Source organism: Ipomoea triloba, chromosome 4 (assembly GCF_003576645.1).
Source record: "Ipomoea triloba cultivar NCNSP0323 chromosome 4, ASM357664v1".
Lineage (NCBI taxonomy): Eukaryota > Viridiplantae > Streptophyta > Magnoliopsida > Solanales > Convolvulaceae > Ipomoea > Ipomoea triloba.
In genome coordinates, this window is record NC_044919.1 from 930066 (window position 1) to 957788 (window position 27723).

General features: G+C 36.7%; 4 protein-coding genes across 6 annotated transcripts; 1 reads left to right on the forward strand and 3 right to left on the reverse strand.

The window, feature by feature from the left end:
* Positions 1-390: 390 nt before the first annotated feature.
* LOC116016373 (polygalacturonate 4-alpha-galacturonosyltransferase) lies at positions 391-4951 on the reverse strand. Of its 2 annotated transcripts, XM_031256613.1 has the most exons (11): positions 4771-4950; positions 4485-4641; positions 3925-3959; positions 3782-3841; positions 3557-3697; positions 3400-3466; positions 3257-3303; positions 2666-3000; positions 2219-2576; positions 1314-1901; positions 391-1093 (listed from the first exon to the last, which is right to left on the reverse strand). In XM_031256613.1, the coding sequence occupies exons 2-11, from the start codon at positions 4636-4638 to the stop codon at positions 818-820; spliced, it is 2061 nt and encodes a 686-aa protein (XP_031112473.1). In that variant the 5' UTR covers positions 4639-4641; positions 4771-4950; the 3' UTR covers positions 391-817. The 2 variants fall into 2 exon arrangements, with proteins under 2 accessions (XP_031112473.1, XP_031112472.1); XM_031256612.1 differs by having other exon boundaries at positions 4485-4951.
* A 1454-nt stretch (positions 4952-6405) lies between these two features.
* On the reverse strand, positions 6406-10219 carry LOC116015424 (MADS-box protein SOC1-like). Its single transcript, XM_031255486.1, has 8 exons — positions 9791-10219; positions 9460-9659; positions 7979-8066; positions 7828-7889; positions 7624-7723; positions 7373-7414; positions 7246-7287; positions 6406-6753 (listed from the first exon to the last, which is right to left on the reverse strand). The coding sequence occupies exons 2-8, from the start codon at positions 9639-9641 to the stop codon at positions 6583-6585; spliced, it is 687 nt and encodes a 228-aa protein (XP_031111346.1). The 5' UTR covers positions 9642-9659; positions 9791-10219; the 3' UTR covers positions 6406-6582.
* Positions 10220-16458: 6239 nt separating this feature from the next.
* Positions 16459-22796, forward strand: LOC116015487 (phospholipase D gamma 1-like). 2 transcript variants are annotated; one of them, XM_031255565.1, is made up of 11 exons: positions 16459-16615; positions 16759-18633; positions 19294-19410; positions 20152-20346; positions 20527-20775; positions 20862-20930; positions 21019-21166; positions 21269-21417; positions 21583-21759; positions 21924-22121; positions 22283-22796. In XM_031255565.1, exons 2-11 carry the CDS (start codon positions 16903-16905, stop codon positions 22574-22576), a joined length of 3327 nt encoding a protein of 1108 aa, XP_031111425.1. In that variant the 5' UTR covers positions 16459-16615; positions 16759-16902; the 3' UTR covers positions 22577-22796. The 2 variants fall into 2 exon arrangements, with proteins under 2 accessions (XP_031111425.1, XP_031111424.1); XM_031255564.1 differs by having other exon boundaries at positions 16460-18633.
* Positions 22797-23273: 477 nt separating this feature from the next.
* LOC116016376 lies at positions 23274-25093 on the reverse strand. The gene is made up of 3 exons (XM_031256615.1): positions 24309-25093; positions 24103-24202; positions 23274-23866 (listed from the first exon to the last, which is right to left on the reverse strand). The coding sequence occupies exons 1-3, from the start codon at positions 24948-24950 to the stop codon at positions 23475-23477; spliced, it is 1134 nt and encodes a 377-aa protein (XP_031112475.1). The 5' UTR covers positions 24951-25093; the 3' UTR covers positions 23274-23474.
* Between the last annotated feature and the right edge of the window lie 2630 nt (positions 25094-27723).

Sequence of the window (27723 nt, forward strand, 5' to 3'; positions counted from 1 at the left end):
CATTGTAATCTGACCGAATATCTTGAAGCATGCTGACCGAATATCTAGGAGCATGTAAATCATAATAATTCAATTGAAAATCATAATAATTCAATTGAACAGTCTTAGGAGCCCGACGACAGGTGAAACTCATCCTAATCAACTTCACTTGTTACCAACTAAACTGGCCAAACATTATTGTGTGGATGGTTCATACAACTGTGGACTATACTATCAAATAATATACATTAACTATACAAATAATATACTTTTAATATATTAAAATACATTGAATTAATAGAAAATACATTACTGAAAGTACATGTACTACTTTTTGTTATGATTCATACAGCATTGTGGGCTATTGCCTATTAGGATGTCTTATTCATAGAATAGTTAGAGGATAAGAAATGGGCAAGGATGGATTGATTGATACTGACAAGGAATCATAAAAAATATCAAGTTTTCTATTACAAACATCTTTATGGTAAAGGCAAATGTAGTGGAAATGCAATGCCCACGGAGATACAGGTTAAGCTATGTATTGTTCAAAGAATACATCAACTGACGTCTAGACATTCAGAACACTATGAGAGGACGGCTACTTCACTCTGGTTAAGAACATATACCCAAAGAAGACACTACAAATAACAAGCACGGAGACCTTGCGGATTTCACATTTATGGCAACAAGAATACACGATGAAAGAAATTTTCGACGGAGATCACAAAACAAGAAGCCACGCTGATTAGTTGAAAGGGGATCAGATCAACACGAGCACGGTCAACCAATAGGGTCAGAAAGAAACGCCTTGATTGGAGTTTGGCTTCACCGTGCTTCATTCACTTACTTTGCAGCCACGAATATAGGGATGATCGAACTTTATATACTTGGTCCAGTATGGCCTGTACTTTGCCATTGCCAACTCTAGCCAGGGTTTCATGTTCCCATTGTAGTGTATGACTGCTGCATTATCAATTTCTGACCGATCAATGCTGGGATTATAGCCCAGTCCAAGGACATGCCATGATTTCTCGAGTGGATGTGTGAGCCCATAAAATGTGATCAGACCAGGAGGCAATGTCCCAAGCTTCCACAGAGCTCTGTCTTCGTTCTGAACAAGAGAACAAAATCCAGGAGAACAGGTTAGAATACTAGCATATATATTTTTTAATTCAAGTACAACACTCAAGAAAATACATAAGGCTGTTTCATGACCAAAAATAAAGTCATGATTAAAATATTTTTATTTCACAAAACACATAATTCCATAAAGCATCATGAGAAACTGAGAGCATCTGACATAGCCATAGAAAGGCAAAAGAAGTTCTCACCATATTTTGCCATTTGTGGTAAATGCCAGTTATATCCTTCTTCTTCCACTCCTTAAGATCAAACATGTTCATCCCATATGCCCACCCACAAGCGTTGGGGTCAAAGTGTCTGGCGATATGAGGATTTGAGAAATTTAAGTACTTATCAAAACGGTGGAAGCTTTGGCCACAGGTTTCAACTGCACCATTCACCTTTCCATGAAGATCAACTGACCACAATCGTGTCAAGTCCTTCTGAACAACAATGTCGTCATCAAGGAAGAGGATTTTATCCAACTTCGGATAAACCTCAGGTAGATAAAACCGAAGGTGATTAAGCATGGAAAGATACTTTGGGTTCCTGTACTTCAAATTAGAGGAACCAGCAGATAGGGTGGTTGGATGAGCAGCCTTGAAATAATACTCCTTCATTGCTGCAGACTCTAGCTGCCGGAGAACAACACAATAAGAAGAGTTAAGCCATTTGAACTCATCAACATTTTCCACATGTATGGTAGCTTTCCCAGGAGGGTTCAGCAAGAACCACATGTTCATAGCTCCAAAGTTCAGCTTATCAGTAACGAGATGAAACACATGTTTCTCTGGTTCCTGCAACACACCCAAGTGGAATTTCCAATGATTAAAAATCTCATTAAAAAAAAATGGCACTGGCATCCATTCCTATGGCTTAAAATAAACATTACTTTCCAACAAAAGCAGAAGCTGTACCCTCTTGAATTGCAAGTCCCTTTACACATAAATAAATATCTAAAGTTGAATTATAACTTGCACAAACTGAACAAAATAATTCGATTTATTCACGAAACAATTTACCATAGTAATAACACCTAAATGGTTTATAAATAGAAACGAAGATGCATATGCAATGCATGCAAAGGTTTGAAAGGCAAAAGAAAACCCCATACCTTAGCATTCATGATAGTGGAATTAACAACAACAGAAGCAGCCAACACATTGTCAGAAAACAGGGCGTAATGGTAAAGATTTGGGTTTTCAAGATTCTCAGATCTGGGAAATTCTCTTTTTTCAGGAGGAAGGAGGTAATAATCTATAGTTAAGCGCATCGATAAGCAGTGGATCCCATTTGGAATTGTCTTGGCAGCTAATTGACTCAAAAATGTGCTCTGTCTCTTCAAACTCCTGACTTCCTCATCTGCAGTTTGCAGCATTGCTCTCAGCTTCCCTGTAACCAGCTTGCAGTCATAGAGTTGTTCTCTTGCTTTCGTTAGTACATGGCCCATAGTTTTAATTTTATCGTGTGAACTGTCCAGCACAAAATAAACTGCACCATCATCATATGCACCAGACAATATGTAAATTATATGAATACAACATAAACAAACATCTATTACCTACGGGGAAGATCAGAATCAGAACTTGCTTCGCCCAAAGCACGCTGACTTTCTTTAAGCCGTTGCTGCAACTCTTGTGCCAAATCAGACTTCTTCTTCATTCCAGCAATGCTTAAATACACCCTCGCCATAATCACTTGATCTCTCATCAAGCGTACTGTTGAATCAGGATTCTCATTTTCATTTTCTCTCCTCCATATGCTGTACTTCCCCAACACAGCAGAGTCAACTGACTTAGAACGTTCCATGGCGGCATTTTCAAGCTTAACAGTTACTTCATCATCCTGTTTTGCTAAATCTGCTGCACGCTTTTCACGCTTTTTCTGTCTCAATTGCTGCAGAGTGATTGAATAGATATAAATATCATGGCCCTTGTGGTTAAAGCAATCAGAGAAATGAAAGATACAAACACAAGCACGTATAAACATGTGCATAGCATAAAAAACATTTGTACATGTCAAAAGAATAAACTCAACAGGTTTCTGTCCCTTTCCATTCTCCCTATTTTAGTATTCAGATCAAGAGCTAAATAAATCAAGGTATAGAAAAACACAGCAAAAATTACAAAGTAAGGTTGACAAGCATACTTACCCTCCGGGCCACTTTCACAGGTTCATCCACAAATTGGGAATCATCTTCTGCATGAGAAAAGTGGAGTGTGTTATCCAACGATTTTGTATTCATTTATACATGAAACATTTCTAAGATAATAAGAGTAGAAAAGAAACAACTACCATGTAAATATTCATCCGTCTTCCCTTTTGAGGTTTCCTTTCTCGTAATACCAATCTTTACATTTGACTATCAAATTACACATCCAAAAACAAAAGCAATCAGTATGCTTCAAGTTAAATGACATTTCAATCACCCAAGTAGGACTATCATCCTGACCTCCAAAGAAATGCTCCTATTCCTCCTGGCCAAGCTTACTTGCCCAACAAATCTCCAAGAAGCTGATAAATTGCTCTTTCTGAAAGAATCAAGACTTAGTGGCCCTAAATCATCTGTACTGGCCTTGATTATAGCAAATACCTGAACATATGAAATGTAAGAAAAATGAGGATCAGAAAAACAAGGATTAATTCAAAGAACAGACATGAACAAATCAGAACATGCCTCTCTTGTTAATATTGGTTTAATATGTTGCAACGCTAGCCTCTCTCTCCAATCAAGATCCTGCATTGCAACAACTTTTATTATTAACCCATAGTAAACATCGTTGGATAGTCTCCTATCAAATATAGACCCAAGAAGGATACCATTTGACCAGAAGTAGTTGAAACATGATTTTTATCTGCAGAACAATGAAATGAGTTAAAATTTATATACTGTTTACAATACCAGTCAAGTAGTTAACAAAACAAATCATACTGCATATATCATCTTTGCAACCTTGATCACCCTATAAGCAGTTCAATGGGTTGTCAAAAACTAGTGAAAGAAAATTTTCCATCTACATAACAATTTTCACTAATAAAGATCTGCTAATCCAAATTCAGATTTCCTCCTCAAGAAGTGCCCAGAGTCCTGCTCAGAAAGTTCTTTAGCCAAAACAAATAATAAATCAAGCCCATCCATAGCATCAATGCTACTGACTAAAATTTTTACTCAGCACTAACCTAAAACCTCCCTAATCTAAACTCCCTCCCGCAAAAGCACACAAATATAGTTAATTGAACTGTTAACACTTTAATAACTACCTCAATTTGAATACAGAAATGAAATCCACATTGTGATTGCTATCAGCCTATCACTAATATAATACGAGCAATACACAATTGAATGCGTTAGTTTATATGAATTAGCAGTAGATACTGACCAATTGAACCAGAAGTATAGAGGCCGCGGCCGATAAAGAACATCAACGGAGCAATGCAGGAACAGAAGATGAGAACCACAACGGGGAATCGAGATCCACCGCCCCTGTTCCTATGGTTGCTGTTCACACCTGATAATCCCTTCTTCGACGCCATTACCTATCCAGCAACCACAGAAAATTTTAACAAGAATAAAAAGTGTCAAGAACTTCAGTGGAAGATTTGACAAGTAGCTCGAGTAGAAGATAAAATCTTCCAGAAACAGAAAGAGAACGAAGGGGCGAGTACATCGGGAAATTGAGAGAGTAATCCAAATAAAGTCGTTCCTTATAAATAGATATCGAGAAACTAGAATGTATAGATACAATTATCTGTGTGTATGTGTTTTCCGGTTAATTTTGCCCTAGCAGAAGATCCGAATAAGAGAGAAAGTATGAAAGAATAGATCGGAATAGGGGATAATTGGGGCAACAGAAAAGGATATTTTTTCCTTTTTCATTTTTTTTTATGATGAAAAAATGCGGTCTTCTTTTTTTCTTTATTTTTTGAAAAAGAATATTCATATTTTACTCTATCTTAACTAATTGGTATTCATAAATTTTAGGAGATATTCCAATAATAATGATATATTTCTAATTTTGTATGCCTCCACTTCAAAATCTTCAAGTAAAAAAATTAAAATAAACTCCATATTCAATACCAATGATCAAATCTTTGACTTTTGATTAAGGATGAATGAACCCTTTAGCCACTCAATCACACCCCAAGTTAGTAAAAATACATGATGATATATGTAAAAGGCAAAAATTAAAATTAGAGATTATTTGTAGACTCAAGATATTGCTACCTCACTAGGAAAATACTGTGCAATGAGTTCAAGTAAGAGTATAATGTGTTGACAATAATAAAAATATGTGACGTTTTTGTACGAGAATCATACTATATTCACTCATTTCGAAGCACAATAAAATATTTTTTATTTATTAATTATCATGAATTGACGACATAACACACGTTTAAAAATAAATCTATTTATTAATCAAATATAAATTTGTTAATAAAAATAAGAAAAAAAAAAAACTCCAATGGTTAACCCTATAGCATGATCCATTTTGTCATATATATGCCACTTATATTTCTTGATTTTTTTTGGTAACTACTCAATAATGACCAAAATATCTCGTTCTTTCTATTTGTTAGAAAAAATGTTAAAAAATTCTTAATTTTAAGTTTTTTTTTTTCATTTTTTCTTTGATCCAATTAATAAAGATAATATTAGAAATATATACTTTTTCTTTGGCTGCAGTTACTATCAAATGGTGTACACAAAATAAACCCTACTCATGTAATCATATATGTGAGGTAAAGCGCAATAGAAAAATTTATGCAATATGCTCAATCGAATTGGAATGAATATTGCCAATAATTCAACTTGTAACATTCTATTTACTTTTTTAGATTGTTGCAACTTGTAAGTTACTCTTTATATATTCGATGACACATTGTCTATAGCCTTTTGCACAACCATACTAATTATGTCATGAAATGTAATTGTAATTGAATATATTCGATTGCACTAATTTAATTTACATTTGTTTATTTATAAGCACTATGTACCTTACTATATTATAATGATGATTGACTATGAGTAATTTTAGCTTATGTTTTTAATTATAATTTACCCAATGAAATTATGGTGGATCGGCAAATTTGAATTAAAAACGAGAAGAAAATAAAAAAGGACTGGATTAGATTTAAATAATTAGAAACAAAAGTGTATATATAATCATTCAAATCTCAATAACGCAAAGATGTCATTGTGGTACAATAAAAGATTTAGTATATGATAATTACATTATTAGTCTTCAACTAATTCAAACTCTATTTACTTTGGACCACATTTTAATAAATATGGAAATTAAATTATAAAAATCATTGTTAATTGAAATAGATAAATGCACCTTGCAAAGGGCGGCTGCCTTGCAGTAGAATATAATGCATGAATACAATATTGTACTACGTATATAATATTACAGTTTGAATAATATAATAAATCGTTTAAATTAAAATACAATGAGTATGGCCATCCAATTCATTTTTTCATTTAGGTTTAGAATCGAAACCTTTACGTACTTTACCTTCCAGTGGTAATCCAATAAATAATTCAGTCTCAACATCTGATTTTTCATCACCACCGTTGACATAGAGAGTGGAATCATGACTCTCATCATCCTCTTCCTTTGATACTTTATGTGGTTCAAGTCCATTATACTAAATCAACATTGAGAACAAAAAAGTTGAAGATTAGTCCAACAAAAAAAAAACCTCAAAACACAAAGCATAATGTTAAGCTAATTAAGAAATAAAACACTTTATAATGTGATGAAATCGTAAATTACTCATATACATACATGATAATAAAGAATAAACAAGAATGTAGAGTATTATTACAATTATTCATGTGGTTCATTATATAAACTGTCAATGTTCGTTGTCGTTTGTATATAATAGATCACAACAAATCGAATAGAATATACAGAGGTCCCTATAAACACAGAAAACATTGATTCACATCAACTCTACACGAAGTTAAATTCAAAAATATATATAGATCAAGTAGTTTTATATATCATACAGATTTATCAAGTTTCACATCTAATACAATATTGTAACTTTAAGAAATGATCTAAGAAACAAAACACTAGGTACATGTTACATACACAAACACACACATATATATATAGAGAGTGGAATGCACATTACCTTCTCCCAAAGCATTGCATTTTCAGCAGTTAGAACTTTTCCCTGGATTATTGATAAATATAATTGTGGTCAAAGGCATGTCATATAAAATCCAAAATTTTGTTATTAATTAATATAGCCACTCCACCTTTTCTTCTAATTGCTCAATGCTGTCTTTGAAGATCTTCATCTGAAAACATAATACCACAAGAAATAGAGATAATGAAATATAATATGTTTAGCGCAACAATACCCGTATAGAAAATAAGGAAATAACATATTAAAAAAGGTATTAATATTCTGTATAAGTTTAATCATTAAAATGCTTAAGATCTTATGGTCAAGTAACATTAACTTTTGACTTTAATTAGGCTATCGAATTAGGGTTGATGGACCGACCTTTCTTGCTCGGATGATGTTCACACTCCTCTGCACGTGCTGCTCTATCAGTTCTACCTCTTCAAAGGTGGATGAGCCCAAGCCTAGCCCTAGGAGTCTCCTACACCATTGTACATTAAACTTCAATCATATCAGCAATGGCAGCTAGCTAGGTTGTTCCTTTTCAATTCATACCTTAATTAAACTTAGGAACATTATGCATACCGTTTGGATGCTTCAAGACAGTCTATTTTGTGCTTCATTACTTCGATTTCTTGCTGCAATTGCTGCAAATTAAACATAAAGATGACTAAGTTACAATGATGAATCTGACGAAACTTGCTAGCAGAGACAATTATATTCAATTATGCATAACCTCTATATGTTGCCCTTCCATTGGTGAAGGGTTTTCGGCTCGAGCATTCATCACGTGTTTACGGTATTTTTCTATAATCTCCTGCGAACTGAGAGTTTTTCCACAAGTTAAAACCCTCCATATATAGATGTGAGCTGGAGTTTTATAGAAGCTATAGTAAAAACTAATGAAACATATGTTAAGGTAATCCTAGTCCATCTTGGCTTCGTTCAAAGTTAAACCTTAGTTCATATATAAATGCATTTTTTTTTTTCAGTTTTACAACAATAAATAGTTGTCAGACTATCAAAGTTATCGCATCTATCAGTTGTGATTGAGTGATGATAAATATGTTTTCTCTATATATTCACTATTTTTCTAAGATGAGATAAGAATACATATGAAAACAATTATTATCAAAGTTATATATAGTTGTCTACAAATGATTGAGTGATGTTAAATGCACTTTCTCTTATCTATTTATTTTTTTGACATGACTGAGATAAGAATACATATAAAAACATATGACTTTTGCTTTGTCCATATTAAGGGATTAAAACATCATTTTTCTAAATAATAAGCTATAACACAAGCCTCAATCAACATGATGTACGCAATTCTAGCTATTCCAATCCATCTTGGCTTGGTTCAAAATTCAACTTCGTGGACGGTACATATCTTACTCTATCACTATTTTTTAAAAACAATAATTAAGTAGTTATTGACACCATCAAAGTTATTATTGTCAGGTGTCGGTGGTTAATGATGTTAAATGCACTTTCTCTCACATATATACTTTTTGACATGACGAGATAAGAATACGTATAAGAGTAATTACTCTTGCTCTTCCACATAAGGTATAACATACACGAGCCTCTTGATTTAAGCAAATTTTAATCCATCTTGAGTTAGCTAGTATATCTTAGTTCAAAGTTCAACTTCATATTCATATTATGAATAGGGGAATTCAACAGTACAAATCTCACACTTACACTTTTTTTTTTTCCATTTTTACAAAATAAGGGATTGTGGTTACTATAAAAAATATCATCCATTAGTTGGCGGTGGTTAAGTGATGTTAAACGTAATTTCTCTCATCTACCTGCTACAATCTAACATGCTACCATCTAACATGACGTGACAAGACAAGAGTAGGGTATAGGAAAGAGTAATTAGAGTTGCTCTCTATCACACACATCAGATATTATATATTAAAAATACAAATAAATTAAAGCAATTATATATAAGCTAAGGGTAATCATGCATCATTTTTTTTCTAGTAATAACAATGAATGAATAAGTCAATTAATTCTCAACTTGATATACATAAATGAGTTTTATTAATAAATTAATAATTAAAGGATATGATCTATAGGTAGATCATCAACTCATCAAGTACTAAGTTGACAGCCTTATATATAACTGTTAGTAATTATTAGTTTATCAACTTATTCTGTAGATATAATCATATAATATAGAAATTCATATATGATATGATATACCTGGAGCTTGCAAATTCATGGAGTTTTCCTCTGGGAGAGAAGATGATGAGAGCAATCTCAACATCACAAAGCACAGACAGCTCAAACGCCTTCTTCAACAGCCCATTTCTCCTCTTCGAGAAAGTCACCTGTCTGCTTGTCGCGTTTTCTATTCGCCGCATCTGCGTCTTCCCTCTCACCATCTCACTTGATCGATCAATCTGCAAAACAATCAAACCTTTTTCAATTCTCAGTTTATATATACCATTCATAAAATCATATATACATACTGTTCTAAATTGGGTATAAAGACAGGACAAAAGAGATAGGCAAAAATAGGGAGGAATCTTACGCAAATCTAGCAGATAGCCGAGGAGAAAAAGAGGATCAGAAACAACCTCAGAAACCCAGAAACAGAAACCCTCAGATTGATCGATATATATCCTCAAAAAACCTCAGATCAGTTCCTAGTTTCTCTAGGCTGTTCTTTTTCTGTCTCTGCGTATAAAAGGGAAAAGTAGTTGTATAATGGCTCACTGTGGTTCAGTAAATTAAACAAACATCATAGTATCATAGTATTCTTGATTTGGTAACCAAAGGTAGCTTAAAAAAGAAGAAGAAAAGGTTAGCTTCTAGCTACAATGGCCATTAATGTGGAGAAGAGACAGCCCGTACGTAAAACAAGGACGTCGACATCATAGTACCATGTCACAATGTGGTTTAGCCAATCAAAAACCGAAACGCACAATACCATTCTGATAGGATTTGATGGAATGAGGACGCACAATATAATCTTCTCTCATCAGTACTAAAAAAAGCACCATTCCCCACCAGCAAAAATTTATAGGTATTTTCGTCATAAATCTATCGTTTTACTGGGCATTTGATTCAAATATGTAAGAATCAGAATAAAGATAACAAAAACTAACGAATGAGATTGAGTTTTCCTAAATTTGATTCAAGATGAGGGAAACTGTACTGATGTTACGTTGTATATATCTATATGCTTTGTTTGTTTGTTTGTTTTGTTTTAATTGCTTAATTTACCTTGCATGTGTTGAGGTTTTGGTATATATTCGTTCACTTTGTCATGAGAAATGATGATTAGAGATAACAATACAAGTTAGAATGTTAGATAAATCATATGAGCTTAATATATAGTCAGATCTATGTGAGTAATCCAGACAAGTCCCACGTGCTTATGTACAAAATGTACAAAACAATGTTGAGCAATCAATGGTGACATGATTGGTGATGGGGGCGGCTAATTATACCGTGGCCCACTGATACAAGTTAATTATTTTTAGTATACTAGTATATTACATGCATGGCCATTTTTAATGTCAAAAAAATTGTAATACTCTAAAAATGAATTTAAATCGAAATATTATAAGTTTTATTAAAAATGAGTTTGTAGCATATACTATAAACAAATTTGAGTATACTAAGAAAAATATAATAAGTTTTACTAAAAATGAGTTTGTAGCATACTATAAATGAATTTGAGTATATTAAGAGTTTATTTTGCAATGTGGATCAGGTCCAAGGTATAAGGATGGAAGAAGTTAGGCAATGTTGAGAAAGGGTAATAGTGATTGTGGTTGGTTGCTTACTCTATATTTCTTCTTATTTTTTCTATATATTTTACTCCCCAATGGGGAAAGTGATTCAAACGTTTTTTTATTCTATTTTTTTGCCCTAACAAGTAAAAACATAAATACATCAATCACTTTAACTCCCATTCCTTTGTTAAGCATGACAAACCAAACACTCCCTATGTGTTTATAATTATGTTAACCGTACAAATGTTCATTAAAGTTATGCAATATATTATTTATATTGTGGTGTTTGGTGTCTAAATTTGTATATAATTATCTCTCAACAGTACGTGCAACAGAGTAATAATACGATAATAAAGTGTGAAAGTCGAATATACGTTTCAATTCACTGCACAATAAACCCGAGTACGCACCAAAAAAAAAACATTATTTATATTACAATATTTGTAGAATTCTAAGCGTTCACCTACACAAATCATAAGGCACTGGCTTCGAGCTAGGATGCCGCTTCATTTGTGATAATAAGGTTGCAGACTGGCAGTGACTCCATGCGTGACATTTATTACAACATTATAGTGTGTGCCTATAGAATTGGATTTTCAAAGTTTGATGTGCCCTTACTTGTTACGCTCAAAAAATCATATAGGTGGTCCAATTATTTTTAACTCTAGTTTAAAAATAACCAAACAATTAATTATATATATATATATATATTGCAATTGGTCATTTAATTATAAAAACATTTTCATTTTTAGTTCATAACTTTTAACCTAATCAAATTTAGTTCACTATAAGTTAAATCAATTGCATTTTGTTTGAAATAAAATCAATTGCATTTTCCTCAAAAAAAAAAAAAAAACAATTGCATTTAGTTCCAAATGTTTGATATATTTTTTGCTTTTAATTTAGATATTTCACCGAGTTTCAAAAAAAAAACTGTAATTAGTTTAATTAGAGTTGTTATGATGAGAACAATTATGTTTGTATTAGAGTTCACCGAATATAACTGTAAGAATACAAGAGTATATATACAAGAGAATCATAAGTAAACTAGGACTGAGAATCATAAGTAAACTAGGACTGAGAATCATAAGTAAACTAGGACTGAGAATCATAAGTAAACTAGGACTGAGAATCATAAGTAAACTAGGACTGAGAATCATAAGTAAACTAGGACTGAGAATCATAAGTAAACTAGGACTGAGACTTATAGTATGACTCTATTATGTAGAGTCCTAATACTCCCCCTCAAGCGGATGGTACGGAAGTAACCTGTAGCTTGTCACGTAAAAAGCAGAACCGGGGACCTGCGAGTGACTTGGTGAAAATATCAGCTAGCTGATCCTTAGTAGAAATAAAGTGCACCTGAATGTCTCCTGCAGCCACTCTGTCTCTCACAAAGTGATAATCAATTTCGACATGCTTTGTGCGAGCATGAAAAATAGGATTAGCACACATATAAGTAGCTCCAAGATTGTCACACCAAAGTTTGGGCACTGGAAGAGGTGAAATTCCTATTTCTCGCAGCAAAGAGAGGATCCACAAAACTTCAGCACATACATCTGCAAGAGCCTTGTACTCTGCTTCAGTAGAAGATCGAGCAACAGTCCTTTGTTTCTTGCATACCCAGGACACTAGATTGGTTCCAAGAAACACAGCATGCCCACTAGTAGACTTTCTATCCGTAGGACAACCAGCCCAGTCAGAATCCGAGAATGCATGAAGCTCACTTGAACTTGACTTTCTCAATCGCAGACCCAAAGACATAGTACCTTTAACATACCTTAACACACGTTTCAGTTGTTCCCAGTGTGCAGTGGTTGGAGCATGCATGTGCTGACAAAGCAGATTAACTGCAAAGGATAAATCTGGTCTCGTGATAGTTAGGTACTGTAGTGCACCTGCAATGCTTCGGTATTGCGTGGGATCATCATATGGATCTGTACAGGTAGATATTGTCTTTGAAGTCGTAGTAGGTGTAGACACAGGTTTGCAGTCTGTCATACCAGCTCGTTTAAGTATGTCAGTCATATACCTGTGCTGAGAAAGCAACATTCCATCTGCACACTTGACTGTTTCAATCCCAAGGAAAAACCCAGGCTCACCAAGATCTCTAATCTTGAAAGTACTAGAGAGCTTGGAGAGCAAAGCCTCCAATGCACCATGCTCATTGCTCATAACAAGAATATCATCCACATAAACAAGCAGGTAAACAGTAGCCGATCCACGAGAATAATAAAATAACGAAACATCAGTTTTAGAGGCATTAAAACCAGCAGATAACAGAAAAGTGTGCAAACGAGTGAACCAAGCCCGGGGAGCCTGCTTCAAACCATACAGGGAGCGTTTCAACAAGCAAACATGATCAGGGTGCTGAGAATCAACATACCCCGGAGGCTGATGCATGTAAACAGTTTCTGTAAGATTACCATTAAGGAATGCATTATGCACATCCAATTGCCTGACTAGCCAACCAGAAGAAAGAGCAAGAGAGAGCAACAACCTGACTGTAGTAGGTTTAACCACCGGGCTGAAAGTGTCAAAGAAATCTTGACCCGGGACCTGATTAAACCCTTTAGCCACGAGCCTGGCCTTGTAGCGCTCAACAGATCCATCAGCCTTCCTTTTCGTGCGAAACACCCACTTGCAGCCAATAATATTCATAGACGCAGTGGGAGGAACCAAGCACCATGTCTGATTCTGCAACAAGGCATTGAACTCCTGATCCATTGCCTCCCTCCATTCAGAGTGTTTGACTGCCTGAGTATAACAAGTAGGATCAACAGAGGAAACTTGCACAGTCAAACCCGCAACCGGAGCCACAGACCGACTCCTAGTGGCCATGGAGTGAGACCTCTCCGTGGGACGCACAGTACGACCACGTGGCCGACCACGAGGCCTCTTCTGAGCCACATCAGCAGGAGGCGAGGGAGCTACCACAGATGGATCAGCCACAGGATGAAAAACAGATTCAGCCCAAGGTCGTGCAATAGATTCTGATGGAGCCTGCAAAACAGACTTAGCACCAAAAGGAAACACAGCTTCATCAAACCGCACATGACGGCACACAAAAACTTTATTAGTACGCAGGTCCATGCACCTATAACCCCGAAACGAATCAGGATAGCCCAGAAAGACACATGGAGAAGACCTGTAAGACAGTTTATGACGATTATATGGCCGTAAGTGCGGATAGCACAGACAGCCAAAGACACGAAGAAAGGAATATGATGACTGAGATCTGTGCACTAAGACATGAGGACTAGAGTTATGGAGAGTATGCGAGGGCATTTTGTTAATAAGGAAAACAGCAGCCTCAAAAGCAAAATGCCAGAACCGAGACGGCACAGAGGCACGAGCCATAAGTGCTAGCCCGGTTTCAACCACATGCCTGTGCTTCCGTTCCACACGACCATTCTGTTCGTGTGTGTACGCACAAGATTGCCTGTGACTAATACCAAGCTGAACAAAAACAGAATGTAACTTTTTATACTCAGCCCCTAAATCAGATTGAACAGCTTTGATTTTACGATTGAAGGCACGTTCAACTAAACATCGAAAACGCTCAAAAACAGAATATATATCTGACTTTAATTTCATAGGAAAATACCAAGTATAACGAGAAAAGTCATCCACAAATAAAACAAAATAACGATAACCCTCAGAAGAGAGTACAGGAGCAGGGCCCCAAATGTCCGTATAAACTAAATCTAGCACATTCGAACTAACAGAGACAACACGTGGCAATGGGAAACGTGCAGATTTACCCATTTGACACGCAGAACACACAGTATGAGAAGTTTTATTCGACTCACTAACAGAACAAGACTCCAAGACTCGATGTAAAACACGCTGATGCGGATGACCCAAACGATCATGCCACGTAGACGCCGAAGCACGAGCAGAAATAAACGCGGAAGGTGAACCAGAAGGAACCGGCAAGGCATAGAGCCCACCGGAACTATTGCCCCGCAAAAGAATTTCCTTGGTCCGAATATCCTTCACAANCTCCAGGCAATGCGTAATCATCACCGGCGATGAAGTCTTGCGCGCCCAGCAAGTCAGCAAGCTCAAGGAGCATCACCGGATGTCCTCGAACCGCCAGCGAAGAGGTGACACCCTTGAACTCCGGTCGAAGGCCGCGGAACACGTACAGGTTCTGTTCTTCCAGCGTTACCTTCCGGCCGGCGAGAGCTAAATCTTCAACAATAAGCCGAGCTCGCCCGAGATACTCTGCCGTCGACGAATCTCCTTGCCGGAGACCATGGAGTTGGCTAAGCAAGTGAAGTTGGCGGGATTGAGAGGCGGAAGCGAGGGACTGCTCAATGGCATCCCACAACTCCTTCGATGTCCTACAGCCGACGGCGATGGAGAGCACCTCCTCGGACAGCGAAGAAACCAGGAGAGACAGCAACCCTTGATCACGGCGAGACCACGCAACAAACGCCGGATTCCGAACGCGGGCAGCAGCAGCGGACGAGGTAGCAGCAGACACGGCAGGGAGGAACTCCTCCGGGCAAGGACACGATCCATCAACAAGACCAATGAGATCATGGCCACGTAGAAACGGGAGAACCTGAGTACGCCAAAACAAAAAATTGCGGTGGTTGAGTTTGATGCTAATGTAGTGATGAGCAGAAGAGAGCGACGACACGGGAGCCGGCGCCGCAGAACTCACAGCAACATCTGAAACGGTCCGCTCAGAGGCAGAGCCGTCATTCGTAGCCATGGGAACAAGAACGAAACCCTAGCGACTGATACCAGATGAGAACAATTATGTTTGTATTAGAGTTCACCGAATATAACTGTAGGAATACAAGAGTATATATACAAGAGAATCAATAAGTAAACTAGGACTGAGAATCATAAGTAAACTAGGACTGAGACTTATAGTATGACTCTATTATGTAGAGTCCTAATAGTTATGAGTATTAATTATCATCAGTTGGATTTGAGTTAGTATTAATTCTTCTAAACAATCACTTGCCTGATCCTTTTTTCTCAAAAAGTTGAATCCTTAAGGATACTTTACGTCCCGACTCGATAGAGCATATGAGATAAGTCTCTCACGCCTCGACTTGACAGAGTATAATGTAAATCACGGTGATAATTCAGCTGAATATAGAGACTAGAACTTTGCTTATTGTGTACACAAGGAGCCCTATCACTTTAAAATTCAAATCTGATCCTTCTTCCAAAATTTTACGTTGTGACCAATTGAAATCCTTTGTGCCAACGTAGATCGACCGATTCCAGCTATTCCGTACCCAAAGTCATCATATTGAGGTCAAAGTCACATGCTGTTTACCTTAAGCCCGTCACAGCCAATCAAATTTCTCAAACGGACGTTAACCTAACCCCGCCAATTATTTCTCCACCGTTTTCAACGACAGACGTATTCATACATAGAATAACGAACGCGTTACATAAACCGTTTAATATACACGTCTATATACATTTACCTGTGCGCGTGTGTATGATGGGCGGACCAATTTTCTTGTTATTTTCACAAGCTCCTCCATGGCGGTCTGTTCCTTAAATCTTAATCTTGCTGGGAGCTTTCAGAGAACTGTTCTTTAAATTACTGTGATATTGTTAAAACAGTCAACCTTCTAAAGGTACAATCTCCAATATTTCTGCAATTCTTTCTTCATCGCTGTGAAAAGCTTCTTATTCTATTGTATTTTAAGTTTGATTTGAATTAAGAGTCGCATTTGACATTTGATATTTGGATGTTCAAATTTGGTTGTATGGTGTAAAGGAGCAATGTTTGTGTAATTATTGAGGAGGAAGATGGGAACCGCGAACCCTATTGATTGTTGTGAATTTTGGGGGATTTGATTGGGTTATTTGATGGATTTATGTGTATTAGATCAATAAGAGCTGAATTTGTTTGTGTGTAATAATGGAGAACTACAATTCTCAGTCTCCCTATCCATATGGCAATGCCTATGGGTATCCTCAGGTTCCACCATCTTCAAATCAACCTTATCCTCCTCCTCCTAGCTCTGGTGCATATCCCCCATACCCATACCCTCATCCTCACCCTCACCCTCAATATCCTCAGTATCCACATCCTTTCACCACTTCACATTCTGGCCATCTGAGCTATGCTCCCCCAGATCCTTCTACTGGTGGATACCAGCCAGGTCCAGTAGATTATGGATATCCCCCACCACCACCACATCCTCATCCTGGTCTTGTTCCTTATCCCTACCATGGATATATGCCTCCTCCTCCTCCAGCTTCGTCCGCTCAACCTATTATTCAACATCAAGGTAGTTTCGATTATGGTTCATCTCAGCACTATCAACAACCTGTGCCTCCTCAGCCTCTAGAGAGCCACCCGTCAAGAGTCAATATCTACCCTATGCTTGATCACCAAGCTAGTACATTGTCTAGTAGTAGTAATGTGGCAAATTATGATCATGGCATAGATAATGCCCCCACATGCCCTCCAGCTTATCCACCTGTGGAAGATCTTTTAGCACACATGCAATTGTCAGAGAATCACCCTCCTGTCCCTGCACCAGGTTCAGTACCTGATTCCCCTCCAATGTACCACTCTAGGCCAGGATCTATGACCCCAAACTATAATGCGCAGGGGACAATATATGGGTATCCTAATTCCTCCTTCTCAAGTTGGGATGCATGTTCTTCACAAGCTGAGTCCACTCCTCATCATCATCTTTCATACTCGAGCTCATTTATGGAAACAGGCCCTGATCAGAGTCTCCAACTTGTGCCAGTCTCGCCTTCTAAAGGCTCTCTGAGGGTTTTGTTATTACATGGGAATCTGGATATTTGGGTCTATGAAGCAAAAAATCTCCCAAACATGGATATGTTTCATAAAACAATAGGGGATGTGTTCAAACTGTCAGGTAATGGGAACAATAAGACTGAAGGACACCTGAGTAATAAGATCACAAGCGATCCCTATGTCTCAATTTCAGTAGCAGGTGCAACCATTGGGCGGACTTATGTGATGAGCAACAGTGAAAATCCTGTTTGGCATCAATATTTTTATGTCCCTGTTGCACATTCTGCTGCTGAAGTGCATTTTGTTGTGAAGGACAGTGATGTGGTAGGATCCCAGCTTATAGGAACTGTGGCAATTCCAGTGGAACACATATATGGAGGGAGAAAAGTTGAGGGGTCCTTTCCAATCCTTACAAGTAATGGGAAGCCTTGCAAGGCGGGAGCTTTCTTGAGTCTCTCCATCCAATATACACCAATGGAGCAATTGAGCATTTACCATTGTGGAGTTGGAGCTGGTCCTGAGTATAATGGGGTTCCTGGGACGTATTTTCCACTAAGGAAGGGTGGAAATGTTACTCTTTACCAAGATGCACATGTTCCTGATGGATTCCTTCCAAATTTGCCACTTGATCATGGGATGCAGTACGTTCATGGGAAATGCTGGCATGATATCTTCAGTGCAATACGAAGTGCCAGGAGGTTGATCTATATCACTGGATGGTCAGTGTGGCACAATGTCAGATTGATTAGAGATGATAGTTCTGTGGAAGGCTACACTTTGGGGGAACTGCTGAAGTCAAAGTCACAGGAAGGAGTGAGGGTGCTGTTGCTTGTATGGGATGATCCAACCTCAAGGAACATTCTTGGATATAAAACGGTAAATAGTTTATCTGCATTTAAAATAACTTGTGCCGAGTGCATATTTGAACATCTCCAAGGAACTTTAATTTCATCTGTGTCTCTAGGCATGCTTTGCCAACACCTGTTAATGATTGAGAGGTAAGCTTATTTTTGTAAAATAGCTGTGCAAACTGACTAAAAAGTTCTGATTATATTTTTCCTGGGATATATAGACTCAGTTATATCTCCTCTCATTTTGTCGCATTCTAGACTTTTATACTCTTTAAGTTTACATTAAACTTCCTGGTGCCCTTGTATCAATATAATTGAAATTATACTAATCAATCCATTTCATCATCTTATATAATCTCATAAAAAATTGTGAGGATGGTTTCTAATAGATGACTTGTCAGATTACCAAAGAGCTTGGAAGAATGCAATTGAACAAAAGATTTCTACACCACTAGTCTTCCAATGTGATAGAATTTTCAATTTTGATCTATTAGAACCCTAAGTGTTCTAACATTGGTCATTATTTATCTAACTTGATTATCTTGACTAACTTTGTACTTCTGTTATAGTGTTTCTTGTACTCTTGATAGGGCTTTATTGACATTTAATCTCTCTGAAAGTATGCTTCTTTTTTTTTTTGGAAACTTTAACATATTCTTAATAACCATAAATTTGGCAAATGCAGGATGGAGTCATGGCAACCCATGATGAAGAAACTCGTCGCTTTTTTAAACACTCTTCAGTACAAGTGCTTCTTTGTCCTCGTGTAGCTGGGAAGCGGCATAGTTGGCTGAAGCAGAGGGTAACAAATTTTTTCTTCTTTCTCTTTTTGGCTGTTTTTAGTAATGCACATTCCAAATTTCTTATGGTTAAGGTTTCTTTTAGCTTTGGTTGCACTATTTGGAGATTCTAGATTCTTTCGAGACTTTTGTTGAGGATAATAATTTTGACGAGAATACAGATCTTACTTAGTTGTTTATTACGGGGTATCATCTTTTGCAGTTTCTAGCATATGTGAGAAAAGACACCGATTTCATCCTATTTGTCTACCTGTTCTCTTCAAAGTAACCTTTTTTTTTTATTTTCTCTATAACTCTATGACTTTTTTTCAAGATAATTTCTTTATTCTTACCTGCATTTTCACTCTTAAAGATTATTACTGCTAGTGATTTAAATAGAAGTAAATGATATTGCAAAATGCAAATACAACCTCGTCTCCTGAAGGTTCCTCGACACCACTGTGGGCCCTCTTTTCTAAATTATGAATATAGTTGCTCTCTTTTAGAATCATAGCATAACAGCGTTGCTATGTTTCTTTATCACTTATTAGCACCTCTTTAAATGCTGAGAATGCGCTTCAGCTATCCCGCTGCTTAAATTCAAAGCTCTTTTTGCTTATGCAAAATCACGTTACACACATCTGTATGGTCAATTTGATGGTTGAAATGTTAATGTAGAGACCATAGTTTGTTGCCAACTAATCATCTCCGAGTCTAAATTGTTACGATAAAAAAGCCTAATACCTTTTGTACTTAATTGTCAGGAAGTTGGAGTTATTTATACACATCATCAGAAAACTGTGATAGTTGATGCTGAGGCTGGCAACAATAGAAGAAAAATTATAGCGTTTGTTGGAGGACTTGACTTGTGTGATGGTCGATATGATACTCCAGAGCATCCTATATTTAGAACTCTGCAGACTCTGCACTCAGACGACTACCATAATCCCACATTCGCTGTAAGTTTTACATTCTAAATATATCTTATAGGCCTGTTTCTCATTCTAAGACTATCTGCGAAAATCAGAAAACTGTTTTATATCTTCTCTTTGATTTACTAAGAACTGTTATTAACACAACAGGCATTATAATCCTTGTTCTTGTTTTTAATCGATTGATCTGTTTTATTAACTTAATAGGGGAGTGTTGCCGGTTGTGCTAGAGAACCATGGCATGACTTGCACTGTAAAATTGATGGTCCAGCGGCATATGATGTTCTGACCAATTTTGAAGAGCGGTGGTTAAAGGCTGCAAAGCCCCATGGCATTAAAAAATTGAAAATGTCATTTGATGATGCCTTGCTACGAATAGCAAGAATGCCTGAAATTCTAGGTATATCTGATATCCCATATGTGAGTGGTGATGATCCTGAAGGTTGGCATGTGCAGGTAAGTTCAAATTTTTGAGAGAATGGACAAAAGCTTTAATGATGATTGAACCAATTTTGCATGCTTTTCTTGCCATTCTTATGCAGATCTTCCGTTCAATAGACTCCAATTCTGTTAAAGGCTTTCCTAAGGATCCTAAAGAAGCTACAATGAAGGTGCTAGAGAGAGAATTCTTTCTTTTTAAAGAATATGATTTAATTTCTAATTTTCTACCACCTTATATCTCATAATGCTTTTTGACAGAACCTGGTGTGTGGGAAGAACGTACTTATTGATATGAGCATACACTCAGCATATGTGAAGGCTATTCGTTCTGCACAACATTATATCTATATTGAAAACCAATACTTTATTGGCTCCTCGTACAATTGGAGTCAATATAAAGACGTCGGTAGGAAACTACTTTTCTCTCTGTATAGCATTGGCACTGACAGTTTTATTTTTAGCTTTTTTTAAAAAAAAAAATTCTAACGCCAGTCATGCTCTCTTCTAGGTGCCGATAATTTGATTCCAATGGAAATTGCACTCAAAATTGCAGACAAAATAAGAGCAAATCAAAGATTTGCAGTATATATTATCATCCCAATGTGGCCAGAGGGTAATCCAACAGGTGCTGCTACACAAAGGATTCTTTTCTGGCAGGTAAGAGTTGCATCGTTAACTCCCTATGTCAAGAATTTCAGAGTTATGCATGTCATGGGTACGCTAATATGTGACAAAATATCAAAAAATATTTATATTGCTCTGTAAGGCTGCCTATTTATTAGTTGCTTCAGTGCAGACTTTGACTAAGAATTTAATTTGCAGAACAAGACAATGCAAATGATGTATGAGACTATTTACAAGGCTTTAGTGGAAGTTGGACTCGAGGATTCATTTTCTCCACAAGATTATTTAAACTTCTTTTGTCTTGGAAACCGTGAGACTCCCTGTGCTGATGATGCACCAACCAATGAGAATCCTGTCGCAGCAAATAGTCCTCAGGTATATCCTAATAATCTCCTACAGTCCCCCTGCCCCCGGCACACAGACACACACACACACACACTCTCTCTCTCTAGCAACGTGGTGCCCAAACTTAAGATAAATTGTGTTCGTGTGTGATGGACTTGCTAATTTTTAACTTGTTTGACGGTATGTCATTTCAGGCACTCTGTCAAAAATACCGTAGGTTCATGATTTATGTGCATTCTAAAGGCATGATTGTGGATGACGAGTATGTGATATTGGGTTCAGCAAACATCAACCAGCGCTCCTTAGAGGGAACCAGAGATACAGAGATTGCGATGGGAGCTTATCAACCCCAGCATACATGGGCAAGAAAACAATCAAATCCACGTGGACAGGTAATACAAACATCAAGCGCTATTTAACAATCTTGATTAGTTGATTAGCACAGAACCATCATATTTGGCCTATGTCTTTAGAAATGTCTTCTCTGTTTCAAGACTCGACAGATTAAACTGTAATTAAGCTGTTGGTATGTGTGAAAATGTATCTTCTACAGATTTATGGATACAGAATGTCACTCTGGGCTGAGCATCTTGGAATGGTAGAGGACTGTTTTACGCAGCCAGAGTCTATAGAATGTGTACGACGAGTTAGATCAATGGGGGAGGCGAACTGGAGACAATTTGCAGCCGACGAAGTAACAGAAATGAGAGCGCATCTACTGAAGTACCCCGTGGAAGTCGATCGCAAAGGCAAAGTGAAGTCTCTTCCTGGATGTCAAAATTTCCCAGATGTTGGAGGAAGCATAGTAGGATCATTTCTTGCAATTCAGGAAAATCTCACCATCTGATTTTTGCTGTTTTGTTTTTGCGAAGTTCAAACCTTTACCAAAATTATAGAACAATGACAGGTGTTGAAAGTGCAGCTTTTCACTTTGTTACTTATATATTGGTACTGTATATATAGAGAAAGAGAGAGGGGAATAAGGAATTGTATAGCAGATTGACATATTGTTCTCATTCACAGATTTTGAGTTATACGACTTGAATTTGCCTGCTGCTTTTTATTTACTTATTGCTGCCTTGCTAGAAGAATTAGTAAACAACACATTCACTTTGCAATCTATTGCATGAGACAACAACATAGTTTCTATAGGGTTAAAAACAATGGGTTGTCTTAAATTTACAAGAAGCTAAGAACGAATTATAATTTTATTTATAGTTTGTTTTTTATTTTTACAAATTTAACCAATTGATGAGTTAGAGTCTAGGTGGTTAAAAAAAAAAACAGACATTATCATATGCAACAAAAACATGTTTTCTGCTTTTGAGTGACAACTAAATTTGATTTTTGCATGGATGGAATGTGGAATGGTTGTGGTCAGCTCCGTGATCATACTCGCATCTATCTACAAAGTTTTGAAAACTCTGAAAGGGTTTAAGCCCGAGTTTTTTGTTGATGTGATAAGTGTTGCTATGTTTAAATTCTTATAGTTTTTTTGTTTCTCTTTTCCTTTGTATGGAAAATATATATATATATTACATTGCTTTATTTTAACAAATTAAAAATTCATTATTGAAGTATTATACGAAATGTACATATATAGCTAGACTAGAGCTTGGGCAAATACTAATGAGTACTGACCCTAATATTTTCACCATTACATGTGTGTGCACTAGAACCTAATAATCTTTCGGATGCTGAGAATAACTAGCAACCATTACATGTGCCCACTAGAACCTAATAATCTAATTAGTAGAGTGTAATTTATGCATAAACATCTCTGCTAAAACTTCATTAACCAAGTCCCTAAACACCTCAACCTCCACCTCCCGGCACACTTCTTCCTTCTCCTCCTCAAAATTGTACCACCGCATTCCGGCAGCCTTCTCCATATCTCTAATATAGGCCTCCCTCTTCTCCTCCACTTCCCATTCATATGACTCCTCGGAACAGCTTATAATCTCTTCTGTCGTCAAATGAATCATCATCATCTGTTTTGCCTCGTCGTTGGCTCCTCGGATCCCTCCTTCTTCTTCTTCTTCATCTGCGCCGTTCTCCGGCCGGGTGGTGGCTCCTCCCACCCCGCCGGCAAGGGTTTCCAGCTGCTGAATTCTTTGCATCAGCATGCATTTTCTGCCTGCATTCACCATTTGAAGAATTCCCATAAGTACTCACACTTAATTTTGATCATAATATAAACATTTTTTAATCAGCTTGTTGTAACTCCAAAATGTTTTTAATTTTTTAAGAAATTTTAGTTAATAACTAATTTATCAAACACTTTTATACAATTAATTAATGTTATAAACTATTTATATCCTCTAACCAATCAGCTAATAGAACAGGTCTAAATAGATTTAGAGGTGAACATACTTTCTATGGTAGCAAGGCTGCGATGGAAACTGAAATCTTCATCTTCTCTAAAAGGTGACTGCAGAACTGAAACTGGGCTGTGCTGATCGTTCTCATCAAACTGCAAATTATTAACACCAATTATTGTTTGAAAATAATTAAAAGTAGGAGAATAAAGACAAAAATTATGTGACATGAAAATAAAAGGAAATTAAATAAACTAATACCTGCGGGTCCATTTGTTTGTCGTCCATGAAATACCCACCGACAGTTTCATCGGGTAGAAATCTATTCTTTTTGTTACCACTTTTCATCGTCCCTACGGCTTGTTCGTCGATTTCACCGCACCATAACGGTAAATCCTCCGCGGTAAAATCGCTGTCGCACCAGCTAGATCTCTTGCTACCGGCGGTAGTGGTGGTGGCGGTGGTGCACCTGTTCGGCGAGTAGCAGAACTCGTCGTCCAGAAGCGGCGTAGATTTCTCCGCCGCAAGGTCCCGGGACGACCTCCACCGGAGAATGTCCTTGACTTTGACCATGGCCGCCGGCCGCTCTCGGAGGTTATCGTGGCCGAGGTTATTCTTACCGCTCGCCGGCGCCGGCGCCGTCCTTTTGGACAGTTTTCTCGATATGAATACGGAGGGAGACTTGACGGCGGAGGCGAAGGGGAAGAACTTGACGATGTTGATCACCTTGTGTAGGGCGCCGGAGATGGTGGCGGACGCCGCCTTTGACCGGCTCCGAATCAGCAACTGCGACGCCGCCGACGAATGGTGATAGTCGTCGTTGAGGAAATCTTTGAGCAGCCGTGGCCGGCGTTCCAATGATAATGAAGCGTGAAATTTCCTTTGCGCCGGCGAAGAAGCCATTACAATTACAACAACTATGCTTTGATTATGATTTCCAACTTTTAGATAGAAGTTAGGAAAAGGTTGAATCTAAGTGAAGAAGTAAGTAATATGTATGTATGTGTTTCTTTCTTCTCTTATTCTCTCTAGCTTTGGGAGGTGTGACTTGTGAGGTGTACGTGGTGGGAGAGAAGCATATATATAAGTACTTTATAATAATGGAATGGGATGGTGAAAGAAGGTGGTGGCTAGCTAGGTTCCAAAAGATTAAAAAACGATGAGTAGAACCTAATAATTGACACAAAGTGTGCTATTTTAAAATGGTTAAATTTGAGGATTTATTTTTGTACTCATGACTTACTTTTTGTTACAAAAATTGGCCTAATCAGTCTCCTAGGCGCTAGACATCTCTAAATCGAGGCCAATTAATTTTTAGACGGTCATCTAGACGTCTAACTCGGTCGAGTTAGTTTAGTTAACTCGGTCGAATCGGCCTTATTAATTTTATATACATATATAATAAACTGACTATGCGGTACCTAGCTAGGCGCTAGTCTACCATCCAACTAGGGTCTAGCGCCTACTGCAATCATACTTTTGATTAATCGACTTTTAAGTAATAATCAAACTTTTAAGTAATAGTTAGACTTTACAAATACAACCTATTTATGAGTTATAGTCAAACTCTATCAACACGACACAAGTGAATTAATATTATGGTAAGAGAAATTACAAGTATCATCCACAACTTGAGTTGAATTTACAATCTCAAACAGTTCGTTGTTAAGCAGGTTATTAATGAACTACAAAGTTTAATTTGATGATGGATTTTTGTATGTGTACAGAAATAAATCGAATATCCTATTAGTTTTTTTGGTTTGAGCCGACTAGTTAATTAGTATATGCATAACATATATTAATTTACTTTTTTTGGTATTTCTTACCAGTCGATTAAGGTCACAAGACGTTATTTACTCTTCACACTCTCAAGTGGTATTGAGAGTTTCCTTCGTCACCTAAAAAAACTCGAGTAAAATAACGGCTTAGGTCAAATCTTAAAAAGTTTCACGCAATAAGAAGGACATTGGGTGTCTTTACACATAAACAACCAAAAATAAATAGAGTAAAAACTAAAGGAATCAAAGAGGAAAAGGACAAACAACACGTAGGTGCATGGACGGTACGTTGTATTGTTTGTTGCTAAGGTTAGAATTTGTTTAGCATTAGAACACCATGACTTGTTTAAAGATGTCGGAGATGAAGGGTGTGGGGGTGGGTATGTTTTTGACGACTAATTTGGACTCACTGACCGCAATTAACAGGCTGGACTAAGATTATGGGATTTAATTAGTGTGCTAATTATGTTTCATGTGTAGACACGGTGTAGTTAGCCGCAGAAAGTGGTCTGGTTAGCTAAGTGTAGCAGATACAGCGCAGTACTAAGTCACATGCAATTGCAGAGAGGGGAAGCTGCTACGTGCTTGCATTTGGGATACGAAACTGGGGAAAAAACAAACGAATTAAGTTGGAGGTCATTAGTTTAAGGTAATCACTTTGATGTTAATCCACTTTGGATATGTTTGTCGGTAGGTTGATTATGGCAAAGATATGATTGCGGCTTAGCTTTAAAAAAAACATGTTATTTAAACAAATTTCGGTTATCGAGTGATTTAACTTGGTATACGTGTTACAACTTTCTATTTTATTTACTTGCACATGCAATTATAAGTGGTGTAAGTAATTAAAATATAATAAAATTTGCTACTACAAAATTGAGATATATAATTCACCACAAAAAGGTAGTTAGAAATTTAAGATTGTTTAAAAAAAAAAAAATTTAAGATTGTCGTTCAAAAATTGATATTTCTGACAATTTTTCATCACTTTGGTTCGGTACCTAAAGAATTGTTCAATGTTACTTTTTATTATCACTCGTCGAAAGTGATCAGTAACACTATCCACCAACAAAGATCAGTGGAAAACTTGGTCGTTTAGATTGTCGAATGTGTTTCATTAATTTTCAACCATCAATGATCGAACGTTTAAAATAATTAAAATAAATAATCATGGTGACCGTCGAGCGGCATAAATTCACAGAAATTCAATTTCCAATCAACCTTTAAAAAAAAAAACTTTTAAGGTAATATTTAATGTTTTTATTCATTAGTGATTTAGTATATACACAAATTCGTTGTCAATACTCAATAGTATAGTGTCCTTTGAATTATTTGAAAATCAACAACCGCACCCAAATGTGACAATGTGAAGCTTGCCCTATAACTCTTAACCGTCAAAAGACCACAAGAAAATATCAAGAAAAAATATAAACATAACTCTCACATGAATTAAACTTAAAAGCTTAGAATCTTGAGTATCAAATCATTCGACCAACTAACTCATATGGAGTTGTCCTACATTACCCTTAAGTATATGAAGTTGTGATAGTTGAAAGGTAGAAACTCACAAAATGCCAATCAACTTTTTAAATTACTTAATTATCCTTAATTATATGAAGTTGTGATGCATGTATCTAAGAGAGTATCCATTGTGCAATTTGAACTTTTAAAGTTTTATTTGATTGGCTATTAGGCAATAAGGATAGGAAGGTGCAGTTGGGTGATGAGAGATAGAGCAATGGATAATCAAAATTAAAGATGGAAATGGAGAAGGTGCGGTATGGAAGGCCTTATTTGGGTGTTGGTGAAAAATGTGAAATTCATGTATGGTCATTCACATATATATATATATATATATATATATATATATATATATATATATATATATATATATATAT

Excerpts from the sequence above, each read along its gene's own strand:
- LOC116016373 (XM_031256612.1), bottom strand. The coding sequence starts at position 4,638 with ATGGCGTCGAAGAAGGGATTATCAGGTGTGAACAGCAACCATAGGAAC. Across the intron at positions 1,902-2,218 it reads CCACTATCATGAATGCTAAG|GAACCAGAGAAACATGTGTT; the intron begins GTATGGGGTTTT and ends GGTGTGTTGCAG. Across the intron at positions 1,094-1,313 it reads ACCACAAATGGCAAAATATG|AACGAAGACAGAGCTCTGTG; the intron begins GTGAGAACTTCT and ends TCTCTTGTTCAG.
- LOC116015424 (XM_031255486.1), bottom strand. The coding sequence starts at position 9,641 with ATGGTGAGAGGGAAGACGCAGATGCGGCGAATAGAAAACGCGACAAGC. Across the intron at positions 8,067-9,459 it reads CATGAATTTGCAAGCTCCAG|TTCGCAGGAGATTATAGAAA; the intron begins GTATATCATATC and ends AAAAACTCTCAG. Across the intron at positions 7,288-7,372 it reads TTGAGCAATTAGAAGAAAAG|GGAAAAGTTCTAACTGCTGA; the intron begins GTGGAGTGGCTA and ends TCAATAATCCAG.
- LOC116015487 (XM_031255565.1), top strand. The coding sequence starts at position 16,903 with ATGGAGAACTACAATTCTCAGTCTCCCTATCCATATGGCAATGCCTAT. Across the intron at positions 18,634-19,293 it reads ACATTCTTGGATATAAAACG|GATGGAGTCATGGCAACCCA; the intron begins GTAAATAGTTTA and ends TGGCAAATGCAG. Across the intron at positions 21,760-21,923 it reads TCGCAGCAAATAGTCCTCAG|GCACTCTGTCAAAAATACCG; the intron begins GTATATCCTAAT and ends ATGTCATTTCAG.
- LOC116016376 (XM_031256615.1), bottom strand. The coding sequence starts at position 24,950 with ATGGCTTCTTCGCCGGCGCAAAGGAAATTTCACGCTTCATTATCATTG. Across the intron at positions 24,203-24,308 it reads ACAAACAAATGGACCCGCAG|TTTGATGAGAACGATCAGCA; the intron begins GTATTAGTTTAT and ends AATAATTTGCAG. Across the intron at positions 23,867-24,102 it reads CAGCCTTGCTACCATAGAAA|GCAGAAAATGCATGCTGATG; the intron begins GTATGTTCACCT and ends TGGTGAATGCAG.